Below are 22,167 nucleotides of genomic sequence, written 5' to 3'. Positions count from 1 at the left end.
TAATCAAAACGAGCTCCAGCTGTGGCATTAAAGTGATGAACGCATTAATTCATCACTACGTATAATCCAATAATAACATGTATTATACTCTGAAATGGGCACATTCTGCTTAATAAGTGAGTATATGTCGATGCCAGTACTTGTGTACTTTTCACTATAACATTTTGAATACATGTAACGGAGTGTTTCTACAATGCGGTATTGCTACTTTAACTTTAGAACGAGATCTGAGTACTTCTTTCACACACGCACACGCACGCACACACACACACACACACACACACACACACACACACACACACACACACACACACACACATTAGGCCACTTGTTGCTAGAATAACTTCATTGTCACTGGGTTCAAAACACCCGAGTAAGACAGGATGTGTAGTGTAGGAGGCAGCGTCTCTCATCCTGTCTTTGACACAGATAAAAGTGCACCAAGGAAACCACAGCGTCAACGGATACCAGCGTGTTTTTCAGGGGGGAATGGACTCCTTTGATTTTTTTCTGGATTAGGAGACGTGGAGACAGAAATGTGTTACAAACAGGCGCCAGCATCTGCTTTTTTTTTTTTTACAAAGCCTGCCTGTCAATGAGTAGAGTTAGAAAAAAAAAGGGAAAAAAAAGCACAGAAAAACCCCGCTTCTGACGTCAGTGGAAATCCCCTTTATCTCCTGTTAGACCCAGCCACATAAAACACATGACACATCTTAAAATACACGCTTTAACTGCACGCTTGTATCACGTATTGTCTGTTATAATCATCATTTGTGTTTATGTTAATGCCAACACTATCATTAAACGGACACTATCTGATGTATTTACATCTTAAGAGTCCACAGAAACATTTTTGATACAGGATTATTAAAGCAATATTATTCGGGTGTTATCTACGGACGCTATGACTGCGATATCCAGCCAGAATCATCCGCCCTGAACGTTACACGAGCTGGGTTTTTTTCCGTTTAGTTTCGGTTTTGTCTCCTTCGGGCTTTCCACGAAGCTTCCTCATCGACCAGAGGAGGAGGAGGAGTGTGTGTGTGTGTGTGTGTGTGTGTGTGTGTGTGTGTGTGTGTGTGTGTGTGTGTGTGTGTGTGTGTGTGTGTGTGGAGGGAGGGTGTTGGTTGTTTCTTTCCGTCCCACTTTTTATTTCCGATGAGCACGCTGAACTTTGGTCCGATCGGCTACATTGTTGTTGTTGTTTGTTTTTCAATGAGTGCGGAAGCCTGAAGCCGAGCTGCCTCTTCTGGAAACGAAACTTTGGAAGGAGCGCGAGCGATCGACCTCACGTAAGAAAACGAGACGAGACTGGGGGGGGGGGGGTGATATAATCATATTTTCATAGTTTGTATTGATTCTTTAAAACCAGCAGAGCTTAATCAAAAAACATCGGGTCTATTTATAGAGAGGTATGTGTCTCACAATCCTTACTGAAGCATATGGCGATAGGCCACATTTGAGCTGTGTGCCATAACAATAGGAGTTGTTGTCGAACAAAAGGAAATGGCAGTCAACAGTCAAAACAAGTTTGGAATAAATGCGTCGGTGCATTATGAATAACTGTGCGAGAGGAACACACCGCAGACTTGTTTTCATGTCTGGAGTTCGAAGGTGCGCGCACCAGGCGGAGAGGTGCTCCATATTACGTTATACTTTTGCATTTTAAGAGGGAAAGTGGTGTTTTTACTCCACAAGTAGTGCCAGTTTTCAGATCAAGATTTAAACATCTTAATAACCATGTCATGTAAAATGCACTGAGGGAGATTTAACCTGTTGTTTGGTACTTGTAGCAGCTTCCCCGGGCAACAACTGGTGACCCTTATTCTACGGTCAGCACTCTCAGCCTGCTTTCATACAGTCGTGGCTGGATTATGAGACACTGACCACCATCTTTACCGCACGTGAGCAAGAGACACGCACACTTTGTGGTGTTTTCTGTGGTTGTTTGTTGTCTCTTCGTGGTGTTCTTACTTTATGCATTACAGTAGTGGGAGAAGTTGGAAGAAGTGTTATTTTCCTCCACTTTAGATTCATATTTTAATGTAAATGTGTAACGGTAACGTCAGTGTTAGACCTACCTAATACAGAAAACACAAGAGCGGTCCTGTTAACGGTAACTGTGACAGTAATTATGTGGTTGTTAACTATGGATGTTTAAATATGTGTTCATACAATATGTATTTTCAGTTTGGTACATCAGTTATTGTCAGAAAAGAAGTTTCCTTCGGTGATAAAGGCTCTGTATCCAAAAATCTTTCAACTAAAATTGGTGCTTTTTAACAGACTCTTAAGCTTTCTTTGTTTGCTTTCTTCGCAGTATGTCCAACTTTTGACGGCGACTTTCAGAACAAGGGATGGACGGTGAGAGGGGTGATGGAGGTGGGGGAGAGGCGGCGATGGAGGTGGAGGTGGAGGATGAGTTCGCGTGTGCCGGGATGCTGCGGGGATCTCTGACCTCCCTCCACGACACCGTGGAGCGGATATTCAGGGTGACGTTCGGGATCGGGTCGGACGAGCCGTCTCACGCCAACAACGGGCAGATATGGCTGAAACTGAGAGGGCCGAGCGACGACGTGAAGGCGGCCAAAGTAAGGCGGTGATTTGGTTTTTAAGATACGAGTTGAGTCATTGCGCTAATATGACTTAAAGCACACAATCAATGAGTGTAATCCTTAATCTGGGAAGTTTTTATTGGCATTACTGGTAGTCTAAAGGCACCGTACTGGTATATGACTCATCGAGGGTTTTTTAAATGTTCTCATTGAGTTTCGGTTCCAAACGAAGACGATGACCGGCGACAACACGGTCGTCAAGCACGTATAAGAGGATATGTGCGTATGTGCAGGTCTCTTTTCTCAAGAGACGCCACCTGCCAATATTTGCCGTATTCATATTTTTATAATTTCACAGGTCTCATAAGTGTTGGGTTAGCAGATTACAGACTGAAACCCTGCCTGCGATGTTGAGCGCGTAGAAGCTGGCCTTTAAAGGTCACGACAGTAGCATATGACTTGCAGTCATTAGGGTAACTCTGCTACACATAACAGCAGTGAAAGTGCAGGAAGCACAAGACTCCAAACTCCCCCCCACCAAAAAAAATACACTCAAAAGTCGATCTGAAAGCTAAATGAAGCTTCAGCAGTTTGAGTTCATCATATCGATATGGGTATCTCCGAAGGTCACAGTCATTGTAATAGAAACCCCCTCTTTGTGTTTCCCTGGATACGGAACACAACGAGGGAAATTTCGCGAAATGCCCATTGCTCAAATACCTGCCTGTCAAGAATTGAGCGCCTATCATTTACATTTTCTACTGTCAAAAGATTCCATTTTTTTCCATTCTACGCTGTGGGCGATCAGTGTAACGACAAACTCTGTGGGTCCGCTTTATTGAAATATTGAACTATATGAGCTGAGGAAGACCATGCGAGAAAGTGGAAAGCTCCAGAACAAGCGAGACATCGAGAGTGTTGCTGTTACCGGATATTATATGATGAACTCGGATGATTTTCTTTTACAAAATCGACACATAGTATTTAGATTTTGTCTACTACAGTATTTTCACCAGTGCTACAGTAATAATACAACGATAACGGTGTAAAACATTCCCGTCTCTTGCAGTTATTCGTGAAAGGACTCGTGAACCAGGAGGAGCAGCAGGAGGTTTCCTATCCCGGCGTTCTTCACTGCATCTTCTGTGGAGCCCGAGGGCTGTTCATGGACTGCCTGACAAGAAACACCTCGGCACATATAGTGGTGAGCGTTGCATTCTGGGTCTTTGTTCAGGCTGCGTTCACCCCATTTATATTCGCTAAAAGAGAGGACCTCAAACAATTAGGTTTGAGACTTTCATCCCCTGTTGCTTATAAGCACCTCAGCAGACAGGGTGGGGGAACATCATGTATTTACATTATAACAATTGACCATTGACACCTCCAGTCACCCCCCTTCGTCTTCTTAGCCTTGTCACACAAAGACATGTGTCTTTATTACCCTTACCTATCTCTGGGAATCTTCACACCTCAAACATTCTCTGTTTTACAGAGGTTTATTATGCTATTTATTTTCCCCCGAATGTGTGAGTCGAGCTGAATTTAGAAATGTATGTAGCTCATCTGTCGCGTTCACATTTTACTGCGTTGTGACTCCAGACAGGAGTACGCTCACTCACCATCACTCACCATCACTCACTTCTGCCATTGTGCAAATCCCCCACCGGCAGACTCGAGTGTGTCACTTTGACTGATGATGCAATAATGATCTTGACCAATAATCTTGCATTCTTGTTATTCTTACAAGAAATTACATTATTAGTCAATGTCATCAGCTAAGAATGTGTCTCGCCCCGTATGAAGTAACAACTTAGTGTAACACTGGGATGTTTTAACCTATTATTAACATGTTTTTAAAAACGTCAATATACAACTCAGGGAAATTTTATTACTTTTGGCAACTTTCTTTTCATTGATTTATTATCTTTCAATGGAATCACATTGTGATGAAATCATATATCGAGATATAAAGGAGAAAGTACTCGGTACTTTTCCCTTCAAACTCATCCGTTACTCAAACTGGACTTCTTGGTTTGCACCGTAAACACGTTTTTTTGTTTTGCTGTTATTAAGAGTTATAAGATTTATGTCATTCTGTTTTCTCCTCGACAAACCAGGTTGGCTCCACGGGATTCCTGCTGATTTCGGGTCTTGCGGAGCCGGTGGTGCGAGCCTACTCCCTTATAGCAGACCTGGTGGAGCGGTACGAGGGAACGCAGTCCAGACGCCCGGAGGCCGGAGACAGGGGCCCCGGCGAGTCGCTGGATTCACGCCGGGCGTTCAAAATTCTGGTGGAGAAATGGGAGGACAAGCACATCCTGGATCTTCTGGTGCTGCCGGGGTCGGTGAAGGAAATCCTGCTGGATTTGGTGAGAGAATCGGGGCTTGGATCGAGCCCCGGCCCGGCTCTGACGGATGGAAATGCGGCGGCGGGATCGCGCCAGGATTCGGAGGATATATGGGACAAACCTCTCGCCATTACGTACACACTTCCTGAGCCTTCTAGGCCTGCAGATCGGTGGGTTGAAGGTTTGACGGCCGGTTCGGGGAAAGACTCCGCAGCCGAGGACTCCTTGTTCCAATTAGTGTCTGGGGGCAACCGAGGGAGGGCAGAGGGTGCTGAGGTAAGACTCATATGTTCTCCTCAGGAGGTGGGAGAAGAGCAGCTGGAGTTGGGTACCAAGATGAAAGAGGCACGAGGAGAGGAGGAAGTACAGGAGCTGCAGTTGTCAGTGGGGAACAAGGAGTTTTTGCTTCTTTTGAAGTTCTTCACCGCCATGGGCTACATGGAGGACGTCGTCAAGCGAGTCCTCGCCCGAACAGGACCTAAAGAGGCCTCGCAGATCCTGGACGTGGTTCAGCAGGAGCAGGATCGCACTGACCGCGAGCAGACAAAGAAAAGTCAAGACGGCGCCGCCTCAAATCAAATCGAGAGGAACCGACCCTGCGAGACGGAGCACAGAGAAGACGACGAAATGGAAGTAGGGGGAGATGAGGTGGTAGAGGGAGCGACGGGAGTCGCGAGACACTTCGAGGGGAAAGGTGGCACTGAGGAAAAAGGGGAAGGACACGAGGAAGACTTCGTCCTGGGAGTGGTGAAGAAGGCGGCAGCCAGCTGCGGGTACATGGAGCAGAACGTGGCCAAAGTCTACAGCATGTTGCCCGATGGATCCACTCACCAGCTGCTCCTGGAGCTGCAGAGGGAGGGGAGCAAAGAGCCGGACGCCCCGAGGGAGGGACCGAGAGAGATGGACGATGTGGTGCTGGAGAAAGGGGGACCAAAAGTTGGACCTTCTAGGGGCAAAGCAAGAGAAGTTGAGCTTTTCGTACCAGCAGAAAAGAGAAAATCTGACGACAGAGGACGTGTAGAAGGGCCAAATCAAACTGCACCTGAGTTTATTAAGTTCCATAAACTTACTGACTCACAAACTCCACACCAAGTCATCCTTCCTGAAGTCAAAGGGCCGCCCATGCCTACTTATCCCTCATCCCTAGATCCTCCACTCACTAATTTCCAATCCAACAAACAATACGGTCAAACCAACTACTGGCACGATCCATCCACCTCGAAACAAGACCACCACACCCAAGACAACGTTTTCAACCCCAAACCCAAGCCTTCTTCTGCCTTAAAACAAGCGCTCCAAGCCCCTCAACTCCCCAACTTCCCAAGGGCCGACTTGTCTCCCACCAGAGCGAGGGAACGCCGGGGCTTTGCGGCCGCCTCCTCTTCTTCTTCTTTGGTGGTGGTGACAGGGGAGCAGCGTTTCATGGAAGGCCTGCAGATGCCCTTCGACCTCCAGCTCACAGACAAACCCGGCGACCCGAAAGTGAGGACGATCATCATCGACGGGAGCAACGTGGCCATGAGGTCAGAATGGAGACGTTAAGAGTTTAAGAAACAGAAAGCCTCTCTTTCTGTACAGTAGGGTGTTCTTTTGAACTCTTTTCCTTCAGCATGTGTAGTTGCATTTGTGTCATATAGATATAGTTTGATTGATTGATTGATTGAAAAGGAATAACAGTAGATGTAAAAGCTTTTTAGACGTTTCTTAAAAACTGGTTCCACCTTGGTTTTGTTACAAAACTCCCTCGTCTTAACGGTTCCATGTTTTCCACAGTCACGGGTTGGGTCACTTCTTCTCCTGTCGAGGAATCGCTCTGGCCATCCAGCACTTTTGGGACCGAGGCCATCGACACATCAGTGCCCTCCTGCCACAGTGGAGACAGAAGAGCGACCCCAAGATCAAAGGTAACCTAAGTATTTTTTGAACGCAGTAAAAAAAATTGTTTGGTCTGTCAAATGTAAGACTTTTTTAGAAAGTTGACGTCTCCAAATCCTAAAGTTTACAATCACATATGACAAAAATAACAGCAAATCCTATGTTTGAATAGCTGGAAAAAGGGAATATTTTGCATTTCTGCATTGCTGTTCTTAATAGTTCTTGCTTTCAAAGTTACCTTTTGGTCAAATGCATGCTGTGGTGGAATGACAAAAGGCCTCGTGCGTGTTTGCTGCTCGTATTTGACTCTGAGTCACGCGCAAGGGCAGGAAAACAAATCAGAATCTGGCGAGCGTGTGAGCATGTGGGCGTTTCAGAGCGAGACTAAACACAGCGTTGTTTGTTCCTGCCCTCCCAGAGCAGCACTATCTGACCAAGCTGCAGAAGCTGGGCCTGGTCTCCTACACCCCCTCCAGAGAGGTGCAGGGCAAGAGGATCAGCTCGTACGACGACAGGTAGACGGACCGCCGCTTTCACAAATGTCTTGTATTAGTCACAGAGTACTGTTTCAGCAGAAATGTCGACAACAAAATGATAAAATTACGTGTGACGCCATAGTTTTCCAGGATTTTTTTTGGACATGTTTCACCAGCGTCCACAATTTATTTTTAGGCAGTCGTCAGTAGCTCCTCCTCTTCCTTTGTGCATTGCATTGTGGGAGAATAATGTGCATCCACAGCACACACACTGACTGCATTCTGTCTGCTTTGAGTATATTTGAGTGAACACACTTCTGCGTAGAATCATTACGCAGTATTGAATTGGGACCTAAATGTTGGAGGCCCCCACTGTGTGGCGCCAAAGAACATACAATTTTTATTTTCCCCCCCGTCCCTTCAGATTAATGCTGCAGCTCGCACAGAAGACGGACGGAGTGATCGTGACTAACGACAACCTGAGAGACCTTTCGGACGAGTCCCCTGTGTGGAGGGACATCGTCAAAAAGAGGTATAACAAGACGATGTAACCGCTTAAACATCCTATGAGTTGGATTATCAACCAGCAAACATATCTTCTGTCAACCAGTGTAGCAGTATATCTATACGTCACATTGTTATGATGTAATGTCTCCTCCCCATGCAGACTTCTTCAGTACACGTTTGTCGGGGATCACTTCATGGTGCCGGACGACCCTCTGGGCAGAGGAGGGCCTCACCTGGACGACTTCCTGCGCTCCCAGCACAGGTATTAACAACCGCACACACTCATACCGATCAACTGCAGGGTAGCTCAGAAACTTAGTTTAGTTATAGGTGGAAGTTAGTTAGTAATAAGTGAAGTTCTGTCTTTTCTTTTCAGGACTCCGGACCCAGGAAACCACTCTTTTGCCGGCGTAGCCACCACTTTCCCCTCCGCCAAGCCTCCGCGCTCCCAAACGGAGCTCCTGAACTTCCGCGACCGAACGCCGGGCGGAGCGAGCCGGGGGAAAGGAAGAGGACACGGGAAAGGGTGGGACGCGGGACACCAGCAAGGGTGGGACGCGGGACACCAGCAAGGGTGGCACGACGCTTCGGGGCCGGGGTTCGGCGCGGACAGGAGCCCGGAGGAAACGGCCGGACTCAGAGAGCAGCTCTGTCAGGTGTTCCCGGGTCAGGACAACATGGTGGCGCTGGTGCTGCAAAGCCACCCGGCAGAGACGGACATGAACGTGCTGTCTGATCTGATCTTGAGGCAGGACTAGGCTTCTTTTAGTCTTGATACTTTATCTGGGAAAATTCAGACTTCTCTGACGCTAAAGTTTGCCCTTGTCGGTCCGTTGTCTCATGTATTCCCTCCCACGTTTGCTGTTTCTCTGCAGATTTTGAACGTTTACCGACCTTTAAAAGCAGGGTTGGACTAGTTCTCCCAAAATCAAGAATCCCAATTGACACTGTGTACATTCTGCCTCCTTCCCCCTTAGCATCCTTATTGATCCTATATACAGGTGAAGGGAGCACATTGGAAAATAAGTGAGGCTAGAAAATGGAGAGAGTTTTGGTCCCTTTAACCAGTCGTTCACTAAATATCTGAACAACCATTTGATGGATTTGCCATGGAATATTGTAAAGATATTCATGTTCCCCAGAGGATGCATCCTCATGACTTTAATGAAGTACTTTGATTTATGATCAAATACCTGAAAGACTGATGACATTCCCATCGGCTGTGTCGAATGCTAGCACGCTAACGGGCTAAACTAACATACGAACATGGTAAACCTGTGACACATCAGCTTCGTTAGCATCGTGCGTATGTTAGCATTTAGCTCGAGCGCAGCCTCTCAGAGCCACTTGCCCCGTTGTTGACTCTTCATGTCTTAGAAACGCGACCGATGCGCGTGGAGCGTCCTCCTCAGGGTTGTTTAACCGCTTGAGGTCGTCTTCAGGCGTTTCTTTTATCATGCAACAGTGTTAAAGCGGGATTCATTCCAGAGCTTCCTCTATTTGTTTGCGCTTCGAGCAGAAAATAGTTAAGTGTTCCTTTTTTTTAGGAGAGGATTTGTATCTTTTAGAAAAGTCGTTTTTTTAGACCGAGCAATAAAAGAAAATGTTATCTGTCGTTATTCTGAATTAATTATAACCTGCTGAGCTTTAAAATTGTATATCTTCCTGTTTACAAAAACTAAATGCAGATAATAAGAGGCGCTGACTAGGGGTGGATGTAATTTTGCAACGCTACGATAATACTAAACCAACTTATTTTTATTATTTTATTTAACTTATTTTAAGCAGGTCTGATGTCGGCATGATTGTAGACCACGATCGTGCAGAGTGTGTCTGGAGGAGGAGGCTGAAATCAAACCATATATCATCCATATAACTCCTGTGACCAAAGAGCAGATCCTCAATTTACCACAGCTGTGAGATAGAATCATCGTATTTTATTGTTCATATATGTACATTTTGAGCGATTGATGCTGATTTCTGCCCATATTTTCTGTAAAGGTATTTCAGAAAAAAAGTGTCTTAAAAAAAAACGTCTTTAAAGTGTTTCCATGGTGATGTGTGTGCCTCTGAATGACTTAGCTCAGTTTTCTTTGGCAGGCATATGAGTTAAAAAACGCGGCTAAATTTGGTTAAAAAGTGGTGGTGAGGTTACATATTACCAATATCCCAGCAAAATATAAAAAGCAGTTATATCCGATCTAGATGAAAGATTACATTTAGCTCTGATTTCACCTGCCTTTTTGACCTGCGCATCACCAGATTAATGCTCACTGGGATTAATGTCTGCTACAGTGTACGGTCGTCTGGACGGGCCCTAGTGCTAGTTTCTAGTTATGAAACACACACACACACACACACACACACACACACACACACCATTGTTACGTAATCAAATAGAGACTTGACATTGGACAACATCGACACACATATTACCCAGCAGTCATTACAGCACTAATACTCCACTTTATGGACCATTTCAAGTGGTTTGACTTCAGATGCACAGTCAAGAACAACACGAGTAAAGAGAAACCACATGAATGATTCATTAATCGTGGACCTTTTTTCACGGCAGACATGTTTGACTCGTGACATAAATAGCATGAAGAGCACAGGTGGAGCTAATCCCGTTAACGATGGTTCTGTTCCAGACCTCAGTCACACCTGTCTGCGCTTTAGGGAACCAACAGAACTGGATTTTCAGCATATTAACAGATGTTGAACATGTGTGCTATACAATCACTTTGACTGCACATTTAAGCCGTTCTTTGTGCTATTTGATAAATTAAAACCTCTTGAAACACATATTTAAGGGACTGCAGTTACTGCCAGATGTGTCCTTTATTCAGACGATGAATCCCGTGACAATAAGTTCACAACAACGTCCTCTAGAGGTCGCACTTCACCACTATTTGTCGAAGTGTGAGAAGCGACAGCTTTGAATTGACTGTATGTAAGTATGCAGTATATAACAGAATGAAACTCCTATGAAATGATGCATAAAAGCTCAGCTTCCTGTTTCTGCCCTTTCATTTTTTTTTTGCCGCAATTAAATGTGCAAACCTCTCCGCAGTGATTTGAAGTCAACGTTACCTCCGTTTTGAATCTGTAAAGGCTCGTTATGATGTTTCACTCTTCACAAATACATAAATTACACCGCAAATGTGGGGGTGGGAAAACCCCGGATTCATCTGTGCTCTCAGATCCTAGTGCAGCCTGTCTGAGTGTATTTCTCAGGTGGTTTCTCTCCAAAATGAAGGGAGGCAGCTGCGTGAACTCATCTGTTAAACTGCTTCCTCTCGCCATCGTGACTCCTGTTTGTGTTTTGTTTGTCCAGAGCCAAAAAGGATGTTTACTCCATAAACATATGTTAGTGTTGACGCTCTGAAATCAGAAAGAATAAAGCCTTGTTTCTTTTTTTTTTTGTTTTTGTTTTTTTGTACTTCACCTCCTGAGAATAGAGCCACGTTAAACCGGTCGGGTGAGTCGCGAACAATGGCGCAAAATAGACTTGCGCATCTATTTCGGGAACATCCTGAGCAAGACATTGGCTCGGTGGACTTGCCCAGTGACTCACCTCCGTATAGGAGCTGAATGATATAGTAAATTAAAGTCACACGCAGTGGGCGGTGGCTGCGGGTCTACGGGAGGCTATTTTTGTAACACACCAGTTTTACATATTTTGCAAACCGCACATTAATATAGACGTGCAGGCAACTGACGGGGAGTGCGTCAAAATGTCTTGTGACAGGTGAGAGAGCAGCTCGAGGCACAAATCACCTTAGTATGTTTGTCCTAACATGCACCAGGCCACCAGGCCTCCGCATGTTCCTGCAGCGTCTTTGACAATGTGTTCATGTTTATGTAAACCAGTGTTAGAACTCTTGCTGCAATAAGCAAATATGATAAAAAAAAAAAAAAACGTGTTTTCCTCCATCGGTCGCGAAACTACCAGAGATGCTTGATTCGTCTTTGTACGTTTCAGAGTCAATAATGACTGTCGATGAGACATTTTAAGACACTTAAAATGTCTCATCGACAGTTTGAGTGTCTTCAGATCGCGTCGGTTTGGTGCTTCTTTAAATATGTACTTATTGGAATGTGTGGGGCCAAGATATTCGGTTAAAGGAAGCATAAATCACTGCTGCACCGCTCCCTTCTTGATGGCTATCTTTACAGAGAAGAATAGAAAGTGAAAGTGCGAACTATGTGGTGTATTCTTTTGTATTTGCTTTGTCTGTTTATCTGTTTAGTTGCTTGTTTTCCTGCTGCGTTTAACTGGCCGGTATTCTGTTTCTGGTAAAACAGTAAAAAGTACAATATTTTCCTCTGAAATGTAGTTGAGTAGAAGTATAAAGTAGCAGAAAAGGGAAAAAAAAGTAATGTACAATTATACCTTTTAGAATTGCCATGCTTGTGTATGGTCATTCTTATGTAATATTCATAGCTTTTATCTGGCCATAAAACCTGCAGCTGCACCGTCTTCACAATAGTGTGTGTGTGTGTGTGTGTGTGTGTGTGTGTGTGTGTGTGTGTGTGTGTGTGTGTGTGTGTGTGTTTGCCGATGTTGTAAAATTGCTTGTTTAACAATATAGGGGAATATTACTGCACCAATAAAACATAATCGGACTTTATTGTGATTCTATTGTCGTGCTGATAGACAAAGACTTCTCTCTGGTTTCTTACCTGTAAGTTGTTGTTTTCATCACACACGTATGTTGTGTGTCTATACTTTGTCGTTTATAATTGTATAATTTGTATATGAAAGTATGTCCTCCCTGAGTCATAAATGTGGTCGACACAATATTAGAAGAAAAAACACTATTTAATTAATAAACCAGCTCCTCAAACAAACAGAACGTTGAATCAACTCGTCTGTAGAACAACTGTAGAACAATATCACGATATATAATTAAAGATATGCTAATTAAAGTCCTGCTAGGGTGCTAAAAGTAGAAGTGTGGTCAGGAAAATGTACTTAAAGTTCTAAACGTAAAAGTACTCAATGCAGAAAAATGTCTCTTACCTGTTAAACTATTTTATATTGTTATATATAAATGATATCATTACGTTATTATTACTCGCAGGATTTTAATGTAGTGGGTTGAGCTCATTTTGAACTATTAACTATTATTTTCACTATAACTCTGCTGATTATTATCTCCATCAATGGATTGATTATACATAATAATTATAAAGGATTTAAGATGAATTCAAATCAATAAAATAATTCAAAATTAATTGTTTGGTGTTGAATTTATAGCAAAACATATTTCATAAACTCATTGTTCGTTTCGTCTGTAAAAATCTTAATTTGTAACTAAAGCTGTCAGATTAAAGTAGAGAAGAAAAACAAGATAGAAGTATAGAAATACTCAAGGTGAAGTACAAGTACCTCAAATGTTCTACTGAAGTCCAGTACTTCAGTAAACGTATGTGTGCTTTCCTCGGATGTTGTTGTTGTTGTTGTTGTTGTTGTTGTTGTTGTGTTGTTGCTACAGTCTGTTCTTTGACCCGTCCTTCCTCTCCATCTTTCCTCTCTCCTTGTCTCCTCCTATTTGCATTGACGGGACCAGAGGCGCTCGTGCCCGTGATTGCGTGCGCACGCCCCCGCATTCACCTGCTTCCTCACTCGAGCCCTCACACACACACACACACACACACACACACACACACACACACACACACAAAGTACACGAGAGACTCGCCCGAGCGCAGAACCAGACGCGTCTCTGCTTTGTGTTGTTTTTAAAAGAACCCAAACGGTTTTAACGGAATGATTTAGACTTTCATGACCGGTTTTAACGGTTAAAGTATTTCTATGACAACGCTGGTCGGTGCTGTCCGCGGGTGACGGAGGAAGCGGAGAAAGCAGATATGGGGAATTAAACTTACCGTGTGTGCGCGTGAGTTAGCCAACAATGAGGTAAGAATATTATTTATCCAAATGTGAACTTCTTAAAATGTACCTTGTATGTTAATGTCATTACACTTCTGTTTTCTGTTCTCTCAAGCACTTGTATTAACGTGAAACAATAAGTTAACTTGATCATATTGATATTGAATATATGAATCGTGTTACATTACATTACAGTCAGTGTTGCTGGGCAGATCCACCCTAAACTGGACGTCATTTTGCATGAAAAAAATACATCTTTTTATGAATATTTTGTCACTATAAACTGGATCATGTAAGCAAAGCTGACACAAGTAGTTTTAATCACATTTATTACTATATTTGTGCAGCCTTGCTGCTTCTGCTCGTTTGTTACGATAACCTGATTTTTTTAATTACATTTTTATTTATCTATTAGTTTTAGTGGTCGGTTCAAACTGTCAGTCGTTCACGAGCAAAAACAACTAGCTTTATGGATTAATTGAGAAAACAATATACAGATTAATAATTAAGCCCTGGGTTTTAAAGTACTATAAGTCTGTAATTAATTAATTTTTTTATGGTTGGTCATCTAGAAGTAACTGAGCAGTCGAATTAACTTGAGCGTAACTGGACCAGTTATTATGTTGTGATTGTGAGTGTGAGGAAGGTAGGAAGAGACAATGGAGGTCAAGGAAACAGAGCATTAATTAAACCCGTTCTTCCAAAAAAAAAAAAAAACACATTCTTGCGCTTCAACTGCATGACTTGTGAAAACTGCACACATGTAGGTCAACCTGCATACGAACACGTAAAACAGATCACTTCCTTTTAATGTTGATATAAAGCTGTAGATAACAAAAAGAGCTGCTCGATGGGATCCGTGTTGTACAGAATGTGATCACAGGCACAACGTTGTAGTCGTTGCACAATAACTGGTGTGTTTGTGTGCTTTTTTTTTTTTTTTTTTTTTTGTTCATTATGACTAGAAATGGTAAAAGCAATTGCTTATGTTCATCTTCTGTGTTTTGGTCCATCGTGATCTTAGGAGCAGCAAAGGCTCGTTTGTTTTCTTAGGAGCTTAAATATGCGAGTAGGTTTTTGGAAAACCCCTCTTCTTCTTCTTCTTCTTCTTCCTCCTCTTCTTCTTCTTCTTCTTCTTCTTCTTCTTCCAAAGTGCTTCACAGACAAGCAGAAGAACAGACCAGTGAAACCAGCAGACCGGGAAACAGGGAAACCAAACAATGCATGTGCTGTGTTCCCCGCATAGTGTCCCAGTGTAAAGCGTGCCAGCCTTAAAAAAAGACAGTGTTCAAAAGGGACTATATTGTCGCGTCGGTGTGTTCTACGCTGGGTCGGGTTGATCACGGTGAACGGATGAACTCCCCGTTTTAATCCCTCTTGTCGCTTCGCCATCAAATCGGACGCGTACCTGCGGCAGAAGAGACGGATTAAAAGAGACATTCCTTTAATCCTGACATCAGATGACATCAGAGCAAACCACAGAGGTGGTGACTGGAAAAGAAAATGTCTTTAATGATGTGCACTGGGCGTCGTCTCTCTGTCATTCCGGTACAAAACCTGAACAGTGTGTGTGTGTGTGTGTGTGTGTGTGTGTGTGTGTGTGTGTGTGTTGTGTGTCAGGGGAAGAGCGCGCGAGCTGGACTAACGAGTATTTTTGCATAATGGGGAAATGACTGAAAGGAGTTTGTCATTAAAATGGCATTAGAATCACGCACAGGTAGGACTTCCTCACTCTCGCTGTTGGACTTTTTGCTGTTGCGACACCGCTTAGGAGAAACGTTCAGCAGCGAATTCATCCTTCGTTAGTTCGTTCTGTGTGTTGGAGCTTTGACCAGTTGTTTGTCTTCTTTATTTTGGCAGCAGGACTCCATCCCGCGGGCGTCAGCACTCGTCAAAGGAGGTCGTGCTTCGTCTTAAGATTCCTTACCAGAGATCTTTTGGACCGTAACGGACGAGCGTCGCCTCGGAAGGAACACGATCAAGTTTTGATGGAATCTTTGTAGCTGAAGGAGAAGATTAAAAAAAAACCTCTAGATTCTCTCAAGGTCAAAAGTGGAAGTTCTCCCCGCTGCGTGGACAACAAACCTGACAAAAGACAAAAAGAAGTGTGTGTTTATCATGACAAACGGGCAGAAAAGGCAAAGTGACGAGTCGGGTTGAAGGTCACTCACGAGGTCAACGATGCCGGACAAGTGGCAGGATCTTCAGGAGAAGGGGAGGACCGGGGAAGGAGCTCCAGAGGCGGTCCTCTCCAACCTCGTGGAGCTCGACGACTTCAGTCGAACGAAAGACGGACTGAAAGGATCGGCGCAGAGCGGCGACGTTAACATTTGGCGAGGAAACGACGACTCAGGAGGCAAGAACGAGTCCAAGTTAAACGCCAGCGACTCGGGACTCAGGGAATCCCAGGTGTCCGTGGAGGTCGGCGTGGCTAAGACGGAGCGGGCCCCCGGACCTCTGGAGGCCAACCCTTTGTCGAAGGGAACGGGCGCGACCCCGCAGGGTTGGGGTCACGACGCCCCGGTCACCTCACCCCCTGATGAGCTGCGTAAGCCCAAACCTTTCACCGTTGTGGACTCTTCTGAACCCACTTTAGACTCTTCTATCAAAAACAACCTGGACGACGATAGAGGCGGATCCAAAATCGACTCCGCGCTCAGCGCCAAAGCCGAGAACTCACCCGGCGGCGGTTCGCCCGAGTTCCCCGACGTCGCGTTCAAAGCGGCCCAAACGAGGGACAGCATCGACGTCAGGTGGGACTACGGAGACGAGGACGGAGGAGACGAGGACCGGCGGAGCACCCGGTCCAGGCAGAGTGTGAAAGAGGGCGTGTGCTGCTGCTACCAGGCGTTCAACAGGGCCTTTCTGCAGTGCGTGGAGGAGACTCCGGCCATGGTGTCCGGACTGGTGCTGTCTCTGGCCTTCTGCGTGGCCATCATCATCCTCATTCCCGCCACGGGAAGGGTGAGACATGCAGAGAGTGTGTGTGTGTGTGTGTGTGTCTGTCTGTTTGACACATATATATATATGGGTTTTTGTTAAATATAATTATGGTTAAAGTGGAATCTTTGGGGGGATTTTGAAGTCTGTAAACTTGTGCATTAGTTGCTGACACAAAATGGCCGTACCTGGTGTGTGTTTTGTTTTTGTTCATCGTGACTAGAACATTTTAAAAAAACAATTGTAATTTTGTGTCTCGGTCCATCACGATCTAACCCAGCACAGACTTTTTTCTAACGTCATAAAAGGACAAAAGATCCCGAGCGCTGCTGGTTTGACAACCAATCATTACCGCGGCACAAACCAACCGGTTGAGCCTCACCTCTGCACTGGAAGTGTTTGACATAGTACAGCAAAATACTCTCTAAAGAATCACTCGCTACGTCGTCTCTTCGCTAAAATGACGGATGACGCGCGGCAGGAGCAGATTCATAAATAAAGGCATTTTCATTTTAGTCGTCAGTGTGGAGCCGACCGGTGCTTTTTGAATATGTTAAACAGCCGAGTCAAACCAGGAAGAAGTCTTTTCAAACGCACATGAACGCTCATGAAGTGCTCCTTCGGCTAAATCCGCTCACGGTTCTCCTCTCGGGCCTCCGCGCAGGACGACGGCGTCCACGTTGGCGCTCTGGCGGTTCTGGGCGTGGTCCTGTGTCTGAGCGCCGCGCTGCTCGTCTGCCTGCCCTGGCTGGCCACGGTGAGGCGCTGCGGAGGGGCCCTGGCCCTCTTCGTCTGGGGGACGCTGTACGTCGTCGCCGGGGTCTTCATCTTCACCGGCGGACCCGTCACCACGTGGGAACAGGTGAAAAGGAGGCGAAGAAAAACAGAGCGGGAAATAATGAGATTTCTTTTGCTTTTCAAACCTCTTAAAGTCTTTCTCTCTCTCTCTCTCTCCGTCTTCTCAGGTAGCGTTTTTCCTCTTCCTCTCCCTGAGTGTGTACACCGTGCTGCCTCTCTCGATGGCCTGGGCCCTCATGGTTGGGATCGGGACCAGCCTTTCGCACATCATCATCATCAGCGTGTACGTCCCCGTCACGGAGCCGCAGACGCCCGACCTGGCCGTCCAGGTGAAAAGATCCGCCGTGTGTGTGTGTGTGTGTGTGTGTGTGTGTGTGTGTGTTTTTTAACGTCTTGTCAGCTTAAAGCTACCGAGCCACGTGTTAGCTTAGCGTCGCGCACAGGTGCAGAGACCCAAGAGATGCAACGCTTAGCATTCGGCTGAAAGACAAATGTGCGTACATGGTAAAGGCTTTGAATGTTTACGTAGACAAATATTTTGCAAATGACCTGCGTCTGAAATTCAAATATCTCGTGTGAGGTTTCGTGTTGAGCCTGTGTAACGCGGCCTTGTCGGTTTGAGACCGTTGCACTGTGCAAAAACGGAACACCATGCAAATGAGCATGCATCGCTTTTTTTTGTTGTTGTTTTGCCTTACCCCCCTTTTCTTTTCCCTCTGTCCTCCCTTCTCAGCTGGTGGCGAACGCGCTGCTGTTCGTGTGCGTGAACTGCGTCGGGATTTTCCACCTGTGGATGAGCGAGCAGGATCGCAGGATATCCAATCAGAAGAGAGAGCAGTTCAGCGCCATACGCTGCCGGAAGGAAATAAAGAAATATCAGCAGGTTGGAACACGTTCGGCCAGTACAGCTTCATTCTAAATGTGGAAAAAAAAATCGGATCTCTTCAGCTTAAAAGCAGCTCAAGTTCGCACTAAACTGAGCTCGAGCCTTTATTTGCTTTCCTTGGTTTATCGCAGCGCCAATCTTTTTCTCTTCAGCTTCTTTCGGTTACTCTGAGTTTAAAAAAAATCGTTGCGTGTGATCGCCCTCGTTAAAGGGCCCTTTACCTGGACGGCCTGGGGTTTAGTTGCTGTATGCTTGTCTTTGCTATTAGGTCAATTGATTAATCATTCACTCGTCTGAAGCCACAGCAGTAACAGAATAGGCAAACCCAAATAGACACCATTCACAGCAGGTAAACAAATAGATGAAACGTGGTCCACTCGGTAAACACGGGCCATCGAGGGACACCAATTTCTTTTACAGCCTGTGTGAACAGATTGTCCCTCCTCCCTCCTGTCCTCTCTGTGTCCCCCCGGCAACAGGAGCAGCTCCTCCTGTCGGTGTTGCCCCGGTACATCGCCATGGAGCTGAAGACGGAGGTTATAAAAAAGCTCTTCAAGCCCAAAAGCGAAGAGAAGAACGACGCCGACGGCGACAAGTCCCGCGCCTCCCGCAACTCCCACAACTTCCACAGCCTCTACGTGCGCAAGCACAACGACGTCAGGTGACGACCCCCCCCCCCCCCCCCGTTAACGATTGACGCCGTCCTTCCTCGCGGCTCGTGTCTTTGCCTCACCTTTCCGTCTTGTCTCGCGCAGCATCCTCTACGCCGACATCGTGGGCTTCACAAAGCTGGCGAGCAGCTGCACGCCGGAGGAGCTGGTCGCCGTGCTCAACAAGCTCTTTGGCAGATTCGACGACATCGCCAAGGTACAACAAAAAAAAAAAAATAGACACCAGCACATCTCATCTCATCTCATCTTCAACCGCTTATCCGGGATCGGGGCAACAGCTCCAGCAGGTGGACCCAAAACTTCCCTTTCCCGGTGCCACATCAGCTCAGCTCTGACTGGGGGGGATCCCGAGGCGCTCCCAGGACCAGTTTGGAGATATAGTCCCTCCACCTGGTCCTGGGCCTCCCTCGGGGTCTCCTCCCAGCCGGTCGTGCCTGGAACACCTCCCTAAGGGAGGCGCCCAGCACATACCAGCACAATCCAGCTCAAAAACACAAAACGTCTACTTCTTCACAAAGGGTCGTTGTGTGTGTGTGTGTGTGTGTGTGTGTGTGTGTGTGTGTGTGTGTGTGTGGGGTGGGTTTTGAACCAGCTGATTCCTGACTCTCTGTCTCACAGAAGAACGGGTGTCTTCGCATCAAGATCTTGGGCGACTGCTACTACTGTGTGTCCGGTCTACCCGACCCCATTCCAGCACACGCCAGGAACTGTGTTCGGATGGGTCTGGAGATGTGCACTGCCATCAGGTCAGCAAACAAAAAGCCCTTTCTCACTTGTTCCTCCATCTTCTCTGTCCTCTACGCCTTGAAACCGCGCTCAAAGCAGGGTTCAGGTTCTTGTTGTCACCTTTACCTCTGTCCCCCCCCCCCCCCCCGGCAGTAAACTGCGAGAGGCGACGGGGGTGGAGATCAGCATGCGGGTGGGCGTCCACACCGGCAACGTGCTCTGCGGCGTCATCGGCTTGCAGAAGTGGCAGTACGACGTGTGGTCGCATGACGTCACGTTGGCCAACCACATGGAGTCTGGAGGCCTGCCCGGGTGAGAACGTCTGCTCAAGAGATGAAGTGTAGATGATAGAGATGCCCCTCTGCTCTCTCTTGACTCCCACTATTGTTATTATTATTATTATTAATAGGCGGGTCCATATCACAGAGGAGACAATGCAGCACTTGAACGGGGCTTATGAAGTGGAGAACGGAGACGGGGGGACTCGGGATCCTCTTCTGAAAGACAGGAAAACCTACCTGGTGATCGACCCCCACAGGCCGGACAGCATTATCAGGAGGCCCTATTTGGTACGCTGTATTCAGACTTCTTTTTTTTTTTTCGTGCACATTCAGCACATTCGCAGAGATCTCGGATCTTTAAATTTGCCCGCGACGCCCCGAGTGAAAAAATAACGTGATCTCCATCTCCGATTCCAGACGAAGACTCTGGCTGTGGGCGAGAACCGGCAGCGGGCGTCCATGCGGATGTCTCAGTACCTGCAGTCCTGGAGGAGCATCCACCCCTTCGCGGACCTGAGCGGCCACGGCGCCGCGCCCTCCAAGACGCCGGCCGTTCCCGCGAACGTCGCCGCGATCCAATCACAGGGCTCGACCGTATGTGTTTGTGCTCCTTTGTGATCCTTTTAGTCTGGTTCTCACTGGTGGTTTGACATTGTACTTTTGAAAGAGGTGACATTAGGTCATGCATTTTGTTGACTGTGTGTGTGTGTGTGTGTGTGTGTGTGTGTGTGTGTGTGTGTGTGTGTGTGTGCTTCAGGAAAGGCCACCTTCCCAGAACAACCCCACCTGGTAAGTTCCCCAGATAAATTAAAAGCAATCTGAGAAATTATGCAAAATACACACAATTGAACTCCAGCAGCATCAGAATAAAGCGTGACATTTTTAGGTTTTTAGATGAGCACTTTTCACGTCATTATTTTACTTGTAAAGTCCTAAACTGAGCTCCTGGAGGAACAGAGTGTTTCGCCGCTTCTTAAAACACACGAGTGGAGTCAGGAACACCGCAGTTTTGTTTCCGGTTAAAGACGTCTCTCACTTGTTTTGTCCCAGTTTGGTCGTGGACAGCGGCGTCAGAGGATCACTGGACACGCTGGATAACGCAGTGTAAGCAAAGCCTTTATAGTTTGTAAAGTGTGAGAAATATGCCTGGAGATGTGTCGTCTTAAAAAATAGTTTTTTTGAGCAAATTCTATTGATCTCTGCCTTATTTTACACTCTGAGCTTTGTGATATTCTGGGATTAAATCTGCTCGTTCCACGTCCGTCCTTTGACTTTCTCTCTTTTATTTATTTTTTTTCGTGAAGGAGGAGAACGAAGAGGCTCAACTGTCTGACTCTGCTGTTCAACGACCTGAGTCTGGAGAGAGAGGTATGTGTCTACTTTCAGAAGAAGTAGATCCGGTCATGTTTGAATGAAGGAGCGGAAAACGGGCAGGACGCACAGCATCTCTCTCTCTCTGTGTGTGTGTGTGTGTGTGTGTGTGTGTGTGTGTGTTTTGTTTTTAACAACCGCTCGTCTTCCAGTTCAGCCTCTCAGAAGTGAAGGATCTGCACCATTCAGTGAGCTGCATAGCTTTCATCTTCGTTACCATTTTCGCCGTCCAGCTGCTCGTCTCTAAAAAGTGAGCAGCGCTTTCGATGGAGCTCATCGCGACCTGAAGTGTCCCGCTGGACTGAGGGATGAATATGAATGATTCCTTCTCACCCTCTCTCCCAGAAATTTCCAGATGGCGGTGTCGTACGGCGTGACTTTCCCGGTGCTGGTGCTGCTCCTGTCCATCGCTTTCACCGGATACCTGGAGGTAAACGACCGCTTCACACACGTGTGTTCGCGACACAGTCTTAGCCGCAGTTCCGCGTCGAACCCTCGTACGCTTTGTTCGTTTTTTCAGAAGTGGCGTTCCAAGATGCCGCTGAGCGTTCAGTGGATATCGGGGCTGTCGCGCGGCGTCTCCTCCAGGGCGGCGCTGCGACTGTTCGTGGTCGTCCTGTGTGTGCTCATCACGCTGCTCATGGCCATCCTCAACTATGTGAGCTCCTCTTCTCTTCTGCCTCCCCCCGATCATAACGTTCTTTTTGTAGTTCCTGTCTTTCATAGATCTCTTTTTTTTTTTTTGTCTCTCAGTTCTTCCTCCCCGGAGACGATTGCAACAAGACCAACGACACAGAGCTGGAGGCGCTCAAGCTCCACACTGGGCCTGTGAGT

At 46.3% G+C, this 22,167-nt stretch overlaps 2 protein-coding genes across 4 annotated transcripts in view; both read left to right on the top strand.

Annotated features, from left to right (window-relative positions):
• Positions 1-1,048: 1,048 nt before the first annotated feature.
• khnyn (KH and NYN domain containing) lies at positions 1,049-9,819 on the top strand. 2 transcript variants are annotated; one of them, XM_068728189.1, is made up of 10 exons: positions 1,049-1,292; positions 1,794-1,904; positions 2,321-2,591; positions 3,625-3,759; positions 4,673-6,426; positions 6,677-6,807; positions 7,197-7,293; positions 7,679-7,786; positions 7,922-8,023; positions 8,138-9,819. In XM_068728189.1, the coding sequence occupies exons 3-10, from the start codon at positions 2,358-2,360 to the stop codon at positions 8,517-8,519; spliced, it is 2,943 nt and encodes a 980-aa protein (XP_068584290.1). In that variant the 5' UTR covers positions 1,049-1,292; positions 1,794-1,904; positions 2,321-2,357; the 3' UTR covers positions 8,520-9,819. The 2 variants fall into 2 exon arrangements, with proteins under 2 accessions (XP_068584290.1, XP_068584289.1); XM_068728188.1 differs by lacking the exon at positions 1,794-1,904.
• Positions 9,820-13,419: 3,600 nt separating this feature from the next.
• The window catches only part of LOC137885929 (adenylate cyclase type 2-like), a 13,481-nt gene continuing 4,733 nt past the window's right edge, over positions 13,420-22,167 (top strand). The window contains exons 1-18 of one of the 2 annotated variants that reach the window (XM_068728287.1): positions 13,420-13,687; positions 15,524-16,624; positions 17,265-17,462; positions 17,566-17,727; positions 18,132-18,281; positions 18,764-18,945; positions 19,040-19,151; positions 19,574-19,701; positions 19,835-19,993; positions 20,091-20,250; positions 20,380-20,556; positions 20,720-20,751; positions 21,013-21,066; positions 21,267-21,330; positions 21,486-21,583; positions 21,679-21,763; positions 21,854-21,991; positions 22,087-22,161. In XM_068728287.1, coding sequence (XP_068584388.1) covers positions 15,842-16,624; positions 17,265-17,462; positions 17,566-17,727; positions 18,132-18,281; positions 18,764-18,945; positions 19,040-19,151; positions 19,574-19,701; positions 19,835-19,993; positions 20,091-20,250; positions 20,380-20,556; positions 20,720-20,751; positions 21,013-21,066; positions 21,267-21,330; positions 21,486-21,583; positions 21,679-21,763; positions 21,854-21,991; positions 22,087-22,161 — 2,757 coding nt within the window. In that variant the 5' untranslated portion in view covers positions 13,420-13,687; positions 15,524-15,841. Of the gene's footprint in view, positions 13,688-15,520; positions 16,625-17,264; positions 17,463-17,565; positions 17,728-18,131; positions 18,282-18,763; positions 18,946-19,039; positions 19,152-19,573; positions 19,702-19,834; positions 19,994-20,090; positions 20,251-20,379; positions 20,557-20,719; positions 20,752-21,012; positions 21,067-21,266; positions 21,331-21,485; positions 21,584-21,678; positions 21,764-21,853; positions 21,992-22,086; positions 22,162-22,167 lie in introns of both variants that reach the window. The other variant, XM_068728286.1, reaches the window with a different exon arrangement.

Source organism: Cebidichthys violaceus, unplaced genomic scaffold (genome assembly GCF_023349555.1).
Source record: "Cebidichthys violaceus isolate CVI_PGR_0920_01 unplaced genomic scaffold, fCebVio1.0.p SCAF_41, whole genome shotgun sequence".
NCBI lineage: Eukaryota > Metazoa > Chordata > Actinopteri > Perciformes > Stichaeidae > Cebidichthys > Cebidichthys violaceus.
This window is presented reverse-complemented; position numbering and strand designations above follow the sequence as displayed.